Below are 17,231 nucleotides of genomic sequence, written 5' to 3' on the forward strand. Positions count from 1 at the left end.
TGCATGTGACAACTGACAGCATCCTTTTAAGATGATATTTCTGTTTATCTGAATCTCTTTTTAAGTTTACACTTGATGTCTGCAAGGTTTTGGAGATGAAACATTTTTGGAGAAAGAAACATTATTTTCCTGGATGGGAAGCAGGATATAATGAGTAGTACTGAATGTGTTTCTTGAAGCTGCTGTCTGGACCACTCACTCCAGCACCCAATGCTCCTGCAGAATAGAAAGCTTTTAGTTATTTTTATGTGCACTGAGGAAGATGAGCTTACTGGATTACTGAAGCTTGGATATCAGTACTCTCTGATACTTTTACATGAATCTTCTTCACTTTTGGTTAGACAAGAACACCATATTTTGAATAGTCTGTCATTGTTATGCACAGTATAAGCTATACTGAGAATCTGCTGAAAAACTGGGATGTTTGTGCTTCTCTTTGAGATTAGACTAAAAGCCTTTGGCTAGAGAGACAAGCTTATTGAACTTGAAAGCTGTAGGTAGATTTGAACTTGATGCAGCCTGGGGATTCCAGTTTTAAAATAAAAGCCTTTTTGCCATATGCCAGTACTGTTCATACTCTAATCGATGTTTCACTTTTCCTTTTGTTGAATTCTGTAGCTAGCATTGTAGAGTTTTTCTTTGCAATTTTTTTTTTTTCTTTTATATGCTCGTATTTTGTATGAGTAGGTTAAGCTTGTTGCACTGGGAAACCTGAAATAGGGAGGTATATAAATGTATGTAAATAAATGTTTAAAAAGCATTTCTGGGTTACAAAAATCCTAGTTAAGCATTTTCATTCTAGATTCTAAAATCTTCTTAAAAGGTAAATTACAAAGGAAAACCTTCAAAGTTTGAAACAAGAATAATCTAATCATGCTGTGTTGCGGAAAAAAACAGTAATTGTTACTGTAAAAGGCAGTTGAGACTTCTGGGATAGTAAAGTAACTCTTAACACCCAGTAAAGCTGCTTGGTTAATAGTTACTGTTTAGCAAAAATAAACCAACAGAAATGTACGTGCTGGCAATTGTTTGTCAGTTTTTGTGGTATATGAAGGTGGTGGGATAGCAGTTAGAGTATTAATCTGTCTCCTAATTTGGCTTCCTTTTCAGTTCAGTTTTTTTGGGGGAGGTGGGTGGGATGCTGAATAGAAAGTAAATCACACTTCTCTCCCACCTTTCTTTAGTGCTATATATCAGTAATATTTGTGTGCTTTTTTTTTTTTATCTCCTATATCTGTTTGTATCTGTTGTGTATTAGCCTGATCCAGCTTCATTCCCTGATGCAGTTCCTTGGGCAGGAGACTATAGAAACGGGAAACTGGTTCTTACAGCTTGATTTTGTGTGATTAGAATAATAGTAATTGTGTATTGATTTGCAATGATATGAAGACTATTCATGGAAAAGATGTAGATGAAGATCCTCAACTCTGCTGCATAGGTTAGGTCTGATTTGATGCGTGGGTTTTTGTGTGTGCACATTGCAGGTACATTCATGTGGCTGGCACAAAATCAGATAGAACACACTTAGTTATTTCTCTCCTCTCTAATGTCCTTAGATAAAGGTTGCATAGGAATTACCGTTAAACACTTACATGTTTTTTCCATTCCTGCACTTGTGAAATTGGGTATGTGTAGTGATAGTGTGTCCATATACCCGAACTTCTGAAAATATGGCACTTAGAGTATTTTAATTTTTCTACCAACAATCACTTCAGTAGCTTATCAGTGCATAATAATACAATCAAGGCTTACTTTTTATGAATGCTGGGGAAAAACAGTTCCCATTCTTATGGGCTCCAAGTTATCACAGTGCACAGCAATTATTGGATTGCTTGTTATCTGTTCTGAGCTTCAGATTTCTCACATTTGAGAGGAAAATAACTATTTAAAAATTCAGTGATAGTGATTTGATGTTGTACAGTATTTAAGGTATGAGAAACAGCCCTGGCAGAGACAGATTTGAAGGGCAGAGTACAAGTGAGTTGTTCCATGATGCATAATAAACACAATTTATCTTATGCTGCCACCATGTGTAGTATGAAAGTGGCAGCCACGCATAGGATATGTATATCCATAAAACTAAAATCTCCAGTGTGAGACTGGGATTACATATTCATATGTATTTTGATGTGCTCAGGTTTTATCTTTTAATTAAGTCATTGCAGTAATCATAGTAATTTCTAAATTCAGAAAAGAATATTGACTGACAGAACTAAGTGAAGCAATGCAATTAAGGCAAAGCCTTAGCAGTTGAATGGGGAAATAAACTGTCTAAATTTGTATAATTTTCCTTAAAAAAAAAAAGTTGCTGCATTTCTTTTTGGCTTTAAATAAATGTGTACTTACTGATATGTACCTTAGCTAACTGAAATATTATTCACATATAATCGGGTCAAACGCTGCTTTTATAGGAAAGAAAGCTTTCTGAAAATTTTGTGGTGGTTATATTTCTTAAAATAATTCTACCTTCCCTGGAAAGGAGGGGGAGTGGAGAGGGGAACAGGTTCCTTCGATTTCTGTATACATGTGCTATGTTGTGGTGCACGTACAAGTGTGCTTTTCTGCAACAATTATGTGAAGGAGCCTGTGAAGCAGGTTGCTGTATTTTGTATGTATGCAAGGGCAGACAGTATTGTTTACATGTTTTAAAAAACATATTTTTTTCATTGTTCTAAAGCACAACTTTTAATACCAGAATATTCTCTATCATAATTTTGATAGTGCCTATTACTGAAATAACGAGCTGAAAAATAATGAAAACCTTCTTACAGAAATAGCAAGCTGTATGCCATTTCAAAAGTGAAGATACACCTTTGGTAATATCTAATAAGGTTCATAAAATGTGAGAAAAACTCAGTGGACATTCACCTTGTGTTAGACACAAAGCTGTGCCATTCAGTACCTTCTAATACGGCATTATATGTTGCAGCACAAGCTTTGGAGAGTGTGTTTTCAGAACTGACAACAAATACTTTTTCAGTGAAAGGTAGTTTTTGTACTTTTCTATGTGGGATTAATTTCATCTTCCACTGGAAGGCAGTCTTCTCTTTGTTTCATTTTCCTGCCTTTCAGTGTTATCTGTGCAGCTACAACAATTATCTTTAGTTTTTTGCAAAACAAAGTAGTTTTTATACACTATTTGCATGTAGTTAGGAAGCTTCTTCATGTAGGAGACTTTGTGGTTTTGTCTGTTTACAATTCTTTCTGTAAATTATCTGTGTGCACAACTGGATACTTTTGTGATACTTAGGGTGATTTTTTTTTAGGTTAGGACCATTTGCATCTGTTGCCTGTCACTGATATGTTAGTTGGTTAGTATGGCTTTATTGTGCTGTTGTTCAAGCAATACATTTGTAGAACTCTTCATGCCTTGCAGACCTCTCAGATAGGTAGGAGAGTACTTTTAATTTGTATATGTACATTAGACAGTTTATGTGGTTAGATATGGTAAAATCACTGGGGGAAAAAAAAAGGAACTTGCACACTTTCATATTCTTAGCTTCTGAGGGAACTAACTGATTAATTGTGTGCTGAGAGTTTTTCCTGTATTCCAGTGACTGAAATAAAACTTGTGTAAACACATGTTTAGGACTGTGTAAATAAATGCAAACAGCCTTGCAGCTGAAACCTGTGGTGTGCCACAAGGGACAAACAGTATTATTTTTTTTTGCCTCTCACCCTTGAAAGCTGACAATCTAGCTATTGCATCAAATTAATTTGTGCCATCCTCATTGGAAACGTAACAGTGTTTAAATTGTGTTTCACTTGCCTGCACTTTCTTTGTTTAAATTGTGTTTCACTTGCCTGCGCTTTCTTTGGAAACAGAAATGGGGAAATGTTGGATTGTGAGGGCACGTGGATATGAATGACTGGGAGAAAATTTCTGTTAACAGAGGAGAAAGAAAAGATGATGTATTTTGAAGTGGAAATGGGAAAGAAAATACCATTAGGAAGAACTGAAAGGAGATACCTGTATTACTTAGTGTAACCCCAGTTTCTTTTTCTTCCACAGAGGAAGTGAGGGATCCTAGTCACTTTACAGTTCAAATCTCCAAGATGAAAAGTTTTTCACGAGGTTCAACATGATATTTAAAGAGAGGTTATAGTTCAAAAAATAATAAATGAATTCAGGAGAGTTGAGTATCCTTTCTTACAAAGAAGGTCAGACTTGATGGTCATGCTACTCTCTCTTCTGGCCTACAAATCTTTGTGTAGCATTGTTTGTTTTTCGTTGCCTTGTCTCCCTCTTGTGGAACTGGAGTTTTGGTCAGTGTGAGCTTTTCCCTTATCGCCTCAGGTACAGCTGTTATCTTGCAACTGAAATCAGTAATGGGTAAGTTTGAGCCATTGACCTGATGTTACAGCTGCGTGTTGAGCTGGAGATGTGGAGAGACAGGGAAGGAGAAACACTTGCAGTTGATGTGACCAACTGATAAAAATTGACTTTTTTTCTTAACGTAGTTGGAGATTTCAGAGAAATTCAGCTTAGTGAGAATGCTCAAATTGTCTTGGTGCTTAAAAGTGTAAAATAACAATGCATTTCAATCGTATGAAGAGAAGTTGAGAAGGGCAAATGCTCTTTTTTTTTTTTTTTTCCTCAGTTCTTCATACAAGGTGTATACTTAGTATGTTATCCTTTCAGCAATTTTTGTTCCAAATGTTTTTGCCCCTAGCAGGTTTTACTACTGTGAAATGTACACGGACTGCTTTTCAAAGTGATGCAATCTGACAGGAAATCAATATATTTTTTTCATACTAGATTTGAGGATGTGATTGTCATAATCCTCATCTTAAACTGTTAATAGGTGAATACTAACCTTGATTTTTATCTCTATTTATATCCTTTAGTAAGAAATGTACTTTTCACTTTGTCCCTGCTCTCTAGAAGGGGTTTGATGTGGAAAGGGAATACGTGTGTGCTAGAATTGGTTATCTGCAGGTGCACCTGTGGACGGATATTCCTGCAGATGGATCCTGCTGTTGTGTGGTGGTGTCGTCTTCCACAGAATCAGACTTCTGATTGAAAAAATCTTTAAAATTATCTAATTGGGATGCTAGTTTAGGTAAAGTAACCCCTCGTTTTTTTTTTTTGAAGCAGTAAGTGCAATTACAGAAATAAAGGCTGGAACGGAATCATTGCCATTTGCTGAGTGTTTGCAGTGTGGATACTGAAGAAGTCATTTGTGTTCAGCTTCAGTGTTACAGTTTCTGGCAGTCTGACTTAACTTTTTGTGCCTTTGGTTTTGCGAGGAGAGGATCGCGCTCTGCCTTTGAGTTTGATGGTGTGTAGTCTCCTAAATTTTGTTTTTAAGTGAGACCAGGTGAGGATTCCCAGCTGGAGAACGTGCGGGCGTGTTTATGGGGACGCCTCTCCGGGTGTTCAGTGCTGGACGAGACCTCCTCTTGTGAATCTGTGTGCAGTGACTGATCACTTTACAACATAACCCGCGACGAACGACTCTCGCTGCGGTACCGGGATCTTCAATTTTGGGTTTTGGGGGATGTGTCCCTAATGACACCGCCCGGCGGGCTGTGACCCCGTGAGGAACAAACAAAATACACAACTAACGGTTTGCTTAGCCCGGCTGCGGGGCGGGCAGGCAGGGCGGCGGCGGGTTTGATTAACGTAATTGGATGATTTAATTGCGGTTGTGTTGTGTTGTGTTGTGCTGTGTGTTGTGCTGTCCTGTGGCGGCTGGCGGGGCCGCTGGCGGGGCCGGGCCCGCCCGAAGTTGCCGGGCTGCACACCTCGGCGGGGCCACGTGACCGGGCGCGGCCAATGGGCGCCGCCGTGATGTCAGCGGCCGGGCGCTGCGGGGATGCGGAGCGGCGCGGGGGGCTCGGGGCAGTCCGGCGCGGCCGGGCGGCGGAGCGGCGCCATGGACGAGCCGGGCCTCCTGCGGCGCCGGGGGCTGCAGGTACGGGCGGCGGCGGCGGCGGTGCCGGGGCCGGCCCGGGCCGTAACTTGCCCGCACCTGGCGCGGCGGGGCGGGGTGGGGCGGGGCGGGGCGGGGGGGGCTCGGCGCACACCTGTGGGCGCGCGGCGGAGCGGGGCTGCGAGCCGTTACGGCCGTTGGGGCGCTCCGTGAGGGGACCGGGGGGGGGGATTGAGGCGGGGACGGGACGGGACGGAGGACAGGAGGAGGAGGAGGGGGGGGGGGGCAGGAGATTTTATTTTATTTATTTGTATATTTTGTTTTCCCGCTGATTTCGGATTGCCGGCCCTTCTGTGTCAGAGTTGGTTAGAAAATAATTTAAAAAATAATAATAATTAAAAAAAAATAATAATAATAATAAATACCGGGACATAACGGTTCGCCGCCCGCCGTCGCCCTCCGTGAGTGACTTTTTATTAATTTATTTATCTATTTATTTCTATTTATTTATTTATTTCCCGCCGGCTCGGAGAAGCGGAGCAGAGCGGGGGGCGGGCAGCCCGGAGCGGAGCGGAGCGGTGCGGTGCCGTGCCCCCCAGCCCCTCGCCCCGAACTGCATCGCCCTCGCCCCATTGTTTTGGCGAGAGCCCCTCGGCGCGAGTCACTCCGGGCGATGAATGTACTTCCTCCCTTTTGTTTCCCTCCGCATCCGCAGCGTTTCAATGGGAGAAGCGGGGGGGGGGGGGGTAAGGGGAAGGCTCTCCCTGCCTTTGGGATCGCCGTTCCCAAGCTGTGCGGAGCGGCGCAGGGCGCCCGGGGCGCGCTGAGCTGGCGAAGTTGGGCGCTCCTCGGCAATCAGCCCGTGCTGAGCCGTGCCTGCAGCTCCACGCCGCTCAGAGCTGCCGGAGGGGTGCTGAAGGGAAATCCGCCGTGCTAGCTAGCTGAGGCACATCTGCTGGGACTCGGGGGCCTCTCCGTGCTGCGAGAATCTGTCAGCTTTAACTTCTTGTGTGACGGCGTTTGTCTGTGGAGAGTGAATAACTTTTTTCATAAAAGCAGTTTCTGAGACTTCACTCCTTCAGATCCTAAATCCTTTCTCTTAGCTGACTGTGCAGTGGAGAGGGGACTTTCAGCTGCAGGTTGGGACTCTCTATGACAGCTTTTAAAAAGACTTGAAAGTTTTGAGAGGTAGATCTTACAGTGATACCGGATTTCCTTCTCCTAAACCTTGTGTAATCCATTGAGTAGTGTAAACCGGATTTCTGCCTTTTGACAAGAATTGAACAGCAGTCTGTACTGCTTAAGGGGTAACATAAAAACCTTGTTGTGAAAGCCTATTGTTGAGTTCTGCAAGCACTGCTGTTGAGTTGATTTTTTGTTTTTTTCCTCATCTGTAACTTTAATCGAGTAATTTTGAGTAAATACCATAAATATTTAACAGAATGCTTTGCTTACTCCTCCACATGCTTAGCTAGCTCTTTAATTAATGGTATTTAAAGCTATATCATGAATAATCTGAGTGCGAGAAAGACCCCATTCATACATGCAGTGTGTACAGTAACAATTTTTAAAGATGTGTACCTCATTTTTGTCTTTAGTCTTGTTCTAGGGTAGAAAAAAATAACCGGTTGTCAAAAATGTCCAAGTTGACATGCTGTCATCTAGAAAAAGATGGCAAGGGAGAGATCCTATTTACACTCAAATTTCATCTACTAGTCCTTTCACTGAATCTGTTTTCCTATTGTACTCTCACTCCTCTTCTGTTCCTTTTTTTTTTTTCCACCTTTATCTGTTCATTCAGTTAGCCTAGAGACTAGTATGATGAATTTCCAAGCTGGAAAGCAGATCATATGACATGACACAGAATGTAGTCCCAGTTTAATTCTTCTTAGTAAATACTGATTAGATGAAGTCCCTGAGTTGGATTCTTAACTGACATTTGCCCTTCTTTATAATACAAGCCAAAGTAATGAATTTGTTACTATTTGTTACTTAGTAGTAGTAGTGTGTTCTGACTGTTTAAAAGAAAAAAAAGTTGAATCTTCTGCCATTATACTGTTCTGTGGAAGTGTCCCCTGTGTCTTTTGCCACTTCTTTTTAACATGTTACCAATATTTTCCTGTAAAGCTGTCAAGAATATTCAGAACAGGATTAAAAAAAGGTTTCTGGATTAAGACTGTCCAGAAGTAGTTGTGGTCAGCTAACTTTACTTCATGTGAGTGTCACTTCTAAAGGTTAGAAACAGAACTTCTAAAGCAAATAAATCTGCTGAAAAGCTGTGTGCTTGCTTAGTTGAAGGTACGTGTAAATTCTGAGTTCTGCAAAGTGTGAGTTTTTCTAATATAATCCAGCCATATAGTAAGAAACAGTAGATACTTAAAAGCTGAATTTGTGCAATTGCCATTTTTTCTGTTTGTGCACAGTTTGCTTCAAAGCTTGGTTTACAGGACACACAAACCATTTCCTCTTAGATGGGAACCTGATGTAGTTGTGTTTGATGCCATGTACCATCATGCTGTGTTTAAAAAAAGCCAGGAAACAGCTTGAATTGAGTCTCAAAATGTAAGCTGTAAGTAGATGTGTAGACCTGGGTAAATCTTTTTTTTTTTTTTTTTTTTTTGATATATATAAGGTTTTTGTGGAGTTTAGGCTTCTAATAGAGAAACTGAGCCCTTCATTTGTTACATCCTGAGTACGTATACCGATTTCATTTTACTACAACATCTTTCTTTTATGTCTAGTTATTTGTTTTGGTTATGTTCATAGAAAAACGAAGTCTTCTGAATGTAGAGATCTGTAGTATGTATTCCTTTATAGTGAGCAGATTCTAGGTAATGGCTTCTTAAGCTTTAACTACAGGGAAAAAAAAACAACACAACTTTATTTGAAAGAAAAGACAGGAGAGAATTGATCTTCAACTTCTGAAATGCTAAATATAATTTTGTATGGATGGAAATAAGCATCTCATTTAAAAAAAAAAAAAAAAAAGAAAAAAGGCAGCTATCTACTTGCATATTCTGCATCACAGATCTTGATTACGTCCTGCTATGAGCTTATTTCTGCTTTCTTCTGTGAGTTTGTCTGGTAGGCATTGATCTGAAGCAGAATGTTTCAGATGGCCTTAAACAACAGCTCCAAGCCCCTGTGATGGTGGCTACAGGTAACATGCAGTTCATTTCTTTGGTGAGAGGGATGTGGGAGTGTGGGAGAAATCTTACAGTCAGATGCAGCTTCAATCATATTTGTAGTGCTGATGAAGGTTTCGCTTTTGTTGAACAGATGAGTTGGGTGCTTCAGGCCTTCCCTTTTTCTTTTGCTAATTTCAGTTTTGCCTCTAAGTGGCTGGTAAGCAGTGTCTTATAAATCTTGAGGTAGAAACATGAGCGTTTTTTTATTAGACTTTTAGAGAAATTGACCAACAGCAGACACATCAGCTATATGTGAAACCTCTCAAATGTCAAAGAAAATACTGTATTTATTTGTTTTATTGTCTTCAGCTATATTTTTTTCTGTAAATGCTGCAAAACTTTTGCAAGCTTCTTTCAATTTGGGATGGTTGTATAAAGTTTGCATAGTTAATATTGTATATGACATGGAAAAATTCCAATTGTAAATCTTCTAATACTTTACTTAATGCATTGATTTTTTTGGGTGGGTGAGTTGAAATAAATTTCATCCTTACATTCGGAGTCATTGCGGTACAGATGGAGACGGGCAGTGTAAATGAAAATGTGGTATAAATGCAGAGTTGCTATTTTTGTGGAACTGGTGAGTCAATTTATGTGAATTCCATGTTCTTTCTGGAAAACATGGCAAGGAGCACAGTGACTGTGGCCTTGACTATTCCTTTCCTCCAACTCCAAAACAGGAAAATAGTTGTCTTTTATAGACACTTTGAAATATTGTGCGTAGTGCCTAGACCTTTGCAAGAAGTAAAACCTTAAAGTTTTTCTCCAGGTACTTGCTTATCGGCTCTCCTAAAAATGCGTTCTGAGAAATCAAACAGAAAAGTAATGATTTCTTAAGAAAAATGACCTTCTCTGTGGCTCCTAAACAGATGTGAGTTTCTGGATTTAGGAGGCTTCATGAAAATAATCCTTTCTGACTGAAATATTGAAAGATGATGTGAAGAAGGGTCAGCTGGTAAGCTGTGCTCTGGAAGAGAAGAAAGGAAATATCATTTAGACTGTAACTGTTTCTTGAATGCTGTTCATGATAGGGAATGTGTTCTCGGAGCAGTCTGCTGAGGAAAAAATGGTGATAAAGGCTGAAGACTTTCTGCTCTTTCTCTTCAGTCTGCAACAGAAAATTAGTATAGATGAGGTTCTGGAAAGATTCTTCAGATTTTTCACTGATTTTGAAGCAGGGTATGCTTCATCCTGCTAGATGTGAGGAGTTGTGTAGTTGATAATCAGATCTGATTCACCAACTCTGCTTCTTGGTGAGCATGTGCAAGAGTGGTGGAAGATTGAAAACAAACAACAACAAAACAAAAACAAACAAAGGGACCCCCCACAACTTTTTAATTTGCATTTTCACATAGATTCAGATTAGTTGAGGGGAAGGCAGGATGGACATCTTCTGGTGTTCTGTGGGAATAGCTTTGTGCCTGCACTCTGCATTCATCCTCCACTTTTCGCTTCTATCCAGTCCTAACACTGCTTACTGAGGGGTTGCTACTCTGCAAAGTAGTGCTCAGAACAACCTAAACTGTGACACTTCTTCGTTTTATGTGGTGTTTGCATGAGCATCGCTGTAATTACAGGTGTATAATGTAATCTTTTTTGGTATATTGGTAAATTATTATTTTTCCCCTGATAGAGCTATCTTTAGTTTCAAGTTATTGCAGGTAGCTTTACAGAAAGCAGGGTATCTTAGGTCTATTTTGGTGATGTGTTCAGGTTGGAGTACATATTTTATTTGCTTAAATAGTGGTAGGCAGTGGTAGTTGCTGTAAGAAAGCAAAGACAAACTTTCTGAGAGAGGGGACTCTGGTGTAAAGAATGCTTTTCCTTTCTTCATTAGCTGACACTTTTGTGGGGTCCAAAAGAGTGTACAATCTCCTAATCAGTTAATTTACCTCTATTTTCCAGGCATTCATGCATTGTTACATGTTTGTCAGGTCTTGTGTCAGACATACTTTGCTATTCTTTGAGCTGTGACAGCTTCCCTGAAGGGGTTAACCTTTTCTACTGTCTTCTCTTAGTATTGTGGTCACTTTACTTCAGGGTTTGAAATAAATAAAGCTGATTGCATTTGGAGCTAAAATAATTGGCATGGGGCCAGCTTGGTGTCTGTAGCCCATATCATGCTTCTCTCTAATGCCTTTTGATAATTGCAGTAACGTTTCTTGATAATGTCTACAATATGTTGCAAAGCTGACTGACTGTTTTGTGTTAGGTTTGGAATGCAATGCATAAGCTAGTGTTGCTTCATGTAAAATACTTCAGTGAGCTACGAAGTGGAATCCTTAATGATTTGAACGGAGCTTGGTCGTGTTCTATGGGTCATAAAGGAAACCAGTTCAGGCGTCCTTTGTGTACTAGTTAGCCCCTGCTTCTGAGTCACAGCTTACCCCCAAAATCTGTAGTATGTGTTTGTTTTCCCAGCAACTGTAGTAATAACGGGAATCGTATCTGCATGAAGGATAGGAACTTATTAAAACAATTTTTTCCCAATTCTGTGGTTAGTTCTTAGTTTGACAGATAATTTTAACAAACTCTTTTACTCACTGTCACAGCTAATGAAATCAGTAATTTTCCATGTTGTCATTTTGAAGTTCTTTGTAAGATGCTTAATTTTAGTGTAGTTTCCCATTAAAATTTTGTCTGTGATGCCACTTTGTGTCATGTTTGATATGATTTCTCATATTTGTTTCTACCTGTTGATGTGCTATGTTTACTTTAAGTGTTAAACTTTCCATTTAAGTTGTGGATTTTTATCAAAATTGCTCAAAGACTTTGACATGCTGTTAATTCCTTTCCCCAATAGATTGAAGCAACTTTTTGCTTAAAGCAATGCCAGTTGCCCAGCTGAATGTTAAAATTACATAAAAACAGAAAAGATTGTGAAGATGACAAAGCAGAAAACTCAAAACTGCAATTTGGTAGTTGCTTTTAATTTTATTTTCTTGGCTTCACTTTGTCCGCTTTAAAATAGCATTGACTTCTTCTACCACTGTATCTTTACCTCCTATAAGACTAGTAAATCAGAACAACAGCTTTTCCTATCAACAGCTCGTGACCTTTTTAATGATGTTCAGTTCTTAGTTCTCAGTTTCTGCTCTTGTGCTCCTGTTGCTCGTTTGTTCCCCCACCTCTCCCTTTAAGTCTCCCTTGACTTTAGTTTTCAAATTTAGCACTCCATGGTGGAATGCAGCAACTGTGATTAGTTCTAGAAAGGATAACTGCACTCAGTGACTGCTCCTTTGAGAACAGGTGTGCTTTTCAGAGGGGTTAGGTACTGAGCTTCTACAGAACTAGTGTCTACAGAGCAAATTACATTTAGAGTAGGTTGTTCTTTTTGAAATTCCTTAGTTTTGTATATATAGCTGGCTTAGTTTTCATAGGGATATTAAATAACGCTTAGATGGTGTGTGGGTATCCTCCCCCCCCCCCCAAACTTCAAGACTCTGTCAAAGCAAGGGAACAGGTGTGTTGAAAATTCTGAAAGAATTTTTAATAATTCCTGTCAGAAAGAGATCCAGTTTAGTAGCAGTGTACCAAAAATTAAGCCTTGTACATATGCTACAAAGGAAAAATATCAATCAAGTTCTGTAAAATGCTAAAGTAATCAAAACCATAATCTTAGAAAAAGTAGTAAGTGGCCTTAGTTAAAAGATGGGGTAACCATTCCTGTTACCAGACAATGTATGTTTTCCTGGTCTTTAGTTTCAGTTCTGTGGAAACTAGTGAATACACAAGATACCTAGTTTATACAATGCACTACAGTCTAATATGTTGTTCTAGAGTTAAACATCATGCTATAATTCTTTTGATAGTCTTTTAGCCCTTGAAAAGTAGAACTTATGTGTACATATTTTTTGTGCAGTTGAATAGTCTTGGCATTATGTACAGGTAAAGGATGCTATATCAGAAGTGTGTGTGCATATATAAAAAACAGAAACATGTCTGAAGATGCATTTCAACTATTGAACTTTCTCCTTCTGTCCCGCAGTGCAGCTTTTTCTTCTGAGGTGAAAAATAAGGGATATATGGTAAAGAAAAAAGTGTATACAGTATGTTTGCATTTACTGCTACTTTGAGATTTTTTTTTTATTTGATAGTTTTTTAATGTGTTTTGTCCTGCTTTAAATTATGCCAAAAGGAGGAGGATACCATTTGAGTTGTTCTAAAAAAGATAGTTTTTCACAAGTTCTGCAGGTACATTAGGGAATCCAGCAGTCAGAACTTATGTGCAGAAGAACCTGAAAATACTCCCTATTCTCTTATGTTTTCTAAATACAACACTCACAGGCACAGCTGAAAAATTTGGGTTATGAGTGGAAAATTGATTTTCGGAATCCATTGCCCCTTGTGAGCACAGTTTCCTAGTTTTAAATTACTTTTTTCTTTTTTTTTTTCCTCAAGATTTTAGTAAATGTAGAGAACTGCAAGAAAGGAAGGAGTAATGTATATAAGTGTGTGTTTATATATATATATATATATATATATATATGAAAGATTAGGAACATCAAAATGCTTATGACTTGAAGTAAAACCTATATTTTATGGTACTGTGATTCTTCATTAGTTCATGTGCTGTTTCCTGGTTTTGCTTCTTCAACCCACAGTGGTGTGTGTTTGTGTCTGTACATAAGAAGATGATACTAGTTTGATGTAGATGCTGGGGTGATCATGTAACTTGTGTTGTTAGACTGTATGTCTTGACTGTTGAAGATGATGAATAGCTTCTGACACTTGGGCATGAAGTTGATTAGCATTTTCTTATTTCATCACGTTTTCCTTGAATAGTTGTTTTTTGTCTGTAAAGTGCAATTTAGGATTCCCAGGGCAAAGCAGTCAAAACCTATAGTTTTCCCGCGGTTGGCAGCAGAGGAGATTGGAAATAAAGCCTGTGGAGTTAAAGCCTGTATGTTGTATTGCTAGGCAGGAGATGTTACTGCCTTTGTATGCTTTGCCTTGTACCAGTGGTAAGAAATGTAACTAACAAGGTTATTTACAGGATGGCTGCAAGAACCTCATTGTGCTTGCCTCTGTTCCTCTCAAGTTAGTAATCTCAGCCTTAGAGAGTGTGCCTGCTAAGCTGGTGAAAACTCCCGATTGTGTGTTGACTCATCTGTGTTGCATTTCTGAACTTACTTTCTCAAATAGCTCTTGTTCAACTTTCTTGTCTGTTCTCTTAGGACCCTGCATAGATCTTCATCTTTCACCACAGGTTTCTTTCTTGAGTCTTTGTATTTTGGTTTGTTTATGCTGCTTGCCTTTTGCACTGCCAGTTATGCCAACTTTGTTCTGTTATTTGTCTTTTGTTTATACACCTTCTCTGTAGGTTCTTACTGAGACTACAGATGAAAGCTTGTGTATTTTTCAGCATCTATGATGAGATTGTGGAAGAAGTGATCTCGGTGTCTCTTTTTTATGAAGTATTTCTGGATTTTTAAATAAAATTGTGACAAAACAACCACCTACATTGTGCATGCATTTTATTTTCTCCCCTTCTGTTTCTATGTTTTTAGTCGCGTGTTTAGGATCAATGTTGTTGTAATGGTTTCTATAGCATCTTACGCCCCTCGCTTTATTTCAGCAGTAAGAGTGGAACATTCCAGTTAATTTTTTAGCACTACTGCAAACCACAGTAGTGTGTATTTTTTGATTGTCTGTTTCCCCCTAAAGACACCCTCAATTATTTCAGTATTGTTTCTCTCTGATGTAGAGTCTATCTGACAGATCAATACTAAGCTCTTCTGGTGCCAAACCCGGTAAAGCTGGCTAGGTTTATAGGTATGTGAAGCGCATGCTCTTGTCTTTAGGCTCTAACAAGACGCAGGGAGAAATTTCAAGCGCTTCTACACTGTGTTTCTGCCAAAGGGCTATTCTAGAAAAAGATACTGTTTAAAACGCCTATTTTTTTCATGTGTGTTCTCTCTAGCGTCACTGAGGAAATGCAGTAATCAATGAGAATCCTGTCAGATATTCATTCTTTCCTTTTTCTCCTTCAAAATACCCCAATGTTCTTTGTTCAAAGAAATACTGTAATGATTATTTGTGTTCAACAGGATGTAGTCCAGGAGATGAGAGCAGTGCCATAACTAGCAGTGCTAATGGGAGAGCATCCGGCAGACTAATGGGTTAGACTGCCAAGCAGTTTGAACAAAACTGTTAGCTGTGCGTTTGTTACACAAATTAACTTCTTAATTGTTACACAATTAAACTTCTGTGGTCATGCTGCAGGAATGGGGTACAACAAGTTGCCTCAGATGAGTTACTTTATTTGCCAGTAGTTTCTGTTGCTGGATGGATTAATTGATGCAGGATACAGTCCTAGCCTCTGATTTCAGTTCTCCGTGGGAGGTAGCTTTCAAAGGTGTGGTGTTTTTGTTTGTTTGTTTTACAGTTTGTAATGAAAGCTAGAATTGTAAAATACTTTTTTTTTTTATTGATTTGAATTCGGCCTTGGCCATAAGGATTGCTCAGAATACCAGCGTGAGGTTTTTGTCAAATAACTGATGGCACATTACTTCTCTTTTTCTAAATTCTGTGTTTTTGATAGAATCTTTATTATGTGCTTGCTGTGCTGTGTGATGGCTTTCTTGAAAGAGTTTTTCTGATGAACATGTAGAGCTTGGCACAGAGCCTAAGTATTATATTGAAGATCTAAATTGAAGACATTAGAGATCAGCAAGAAATGAATATCTTATTAGTTTAACAATAAAAAATAAAGAAAAATAATAATAAAAAACATTTCACACTTCCTGAATCAAAAACTAAAAGGGAAGAACTGTGATAGAATTTATAATGCGGTCTTGCCTCCATAGTTGGCACACTGTATTGCCTATTGTCTGAAGACCTCAGTCTATTTTCAAATCATTTATTTCTGTAATTCACGGTTCTTTGGTGAAGTTATAGAGACTAGGATGAGAGGAGATACTGCATTTTTGTTACCTCTCATGCCAATGAGAGGCTTGCATACATTCTTGTGTTACACCACATCATCGGAATGTGAAGTTCAAAGCTTCTGAACCTCTGCTAGAGTAGTTTGGCTCTACCTAAATTAATCCCTTCAATTTTGTCATCAATCTGTCACACTACTGCACGTCACTTCAAGTAATTTGATTTTCAGCACTTCATATCTTTTAAGTATTGTTGTGTTATCAGCATCATTTCCTTTAAAATTATTAGTTGCTATCATTTTTCTTTTTTAAAATTAAAAAAAATATTGTTTTCTTCCTTCGTGTTTCATATAAGTTTTTTAAGCAATCAGCTCTAAAATTGTATGCAGTTTCCCTTCTTCCTTGCATGTTCTGGTCCTCTAGTGCTCTTTCTGAATATGTAGGACTAAGTTATCTTAATGCCTGAAGATATGGGAAAAAACACTCTGAATGCCTGTAAAGGCAATATTTCTTTTCCCTTTTTCGTAACAGTGAAAAATTGATTAACCCATCCGCAGCCACAACATTGAAAACTCAGAATGAATTAACCTTTTGTATCTCCCAAGATCTTTGTTTTACTCCTTCCTGGTGTCTTGTTATCATTGAAATATGGATAGAATTTCCTTTTCTTTGGTAGTTTGAAGCACAAGGAATTAAGTGATTTGTTCAAGACTGCAAGGCTACTAGTGACCTTGAATTTCCCGATTGTCTCAATATCAAGATCTCGTGACCTTAAAACAGGCCATTTTGTTTCATACCAGCTATCACATAATACAGAGGTGTCAAAGTTATATCTTCCAATACAGTTCAAGAAGTTGAAATAACAAGGAGAAAGGTGGTATGTATTAAAGGGCATGAAAAGGCTATGTAATACCTGGAGAGACCGTACCTAATTACCAATCCTTTTTTGTCAAAAATGCATTTGACAGAAGTAGTTTTGGCAGCGTTCAATGATCTGTTCAATAGTAACCAATATAAAGAAAACTGTGTATGAAGAAATTTTACTGCTTGTGCAATATGTTGACTTTCTGCATTGACATAAAACTATCAGAACTATAACTAGATAATATTACAGGTTGAATGTAATGGTACATGCAACGATGCTTAAGTTTTTAGTAATGTTAGTAAAAGTTTAGACTGTGTATCTATCCTGCAATATTTACTGCTTCCTTTGCTACATCCTAGAATTTTCAAGCCATCAGAGGCTGAATTGACTTGAATTGATTATGGTGCCTTGTCTCCTT

The 17,231-nt window shown here is 38.7% G+C and overlaps 1 protein-coding gene across 9 annotated transcripts in view; it reads left to right on the top strand.

Annotated features, from left to right (window-relative positions):
• Positions 1-17,231, top strand: part of MAST4 (microtubule associated serine/threonine kinase family member 4) — a 293,772-nt gene that overhangs the window by 87,425 nt on the left and 189,116 nt on the right. Inside the window, exon 1 of one of the 9 annotated variants that reach the window (XM_068665976.1) lies at positions 5,798-5,918. The exons of 4 other annotated variants lie outside the window; for them this stretch is intronic. In XM_068665976.1, the coding sequence (XP_068522077.1) occupies positions 5,820-5,918 (99 nt within the window). In that variant the 5' untranslated portion in view covers positions 5,798-5,819. Of the gene's footprint in view, positions 1-5,797; positions 5,919-17,231 lie in introns of those variants that run through there. 4 more of the 9 variants (XM_068665973.1, XM_068665975.1, XM_068665974.1 and 1 more) reach the window with 4 other exon arrangements.

Source organism: Anas acuta, chromosome Z (genome assembly GCF_963932015.1).
Source record: "Anas acuta chromosome Z, bAnaAcu1.1, whole genome shotgun sequence".
In the NCBI taxonomy this organism is placed as follows: domain Eukaryota; kingdom Metazoa; phylum Chordata; class Aves; order Anseriformes; family Anatidae; genus Anas; species Anas acuta.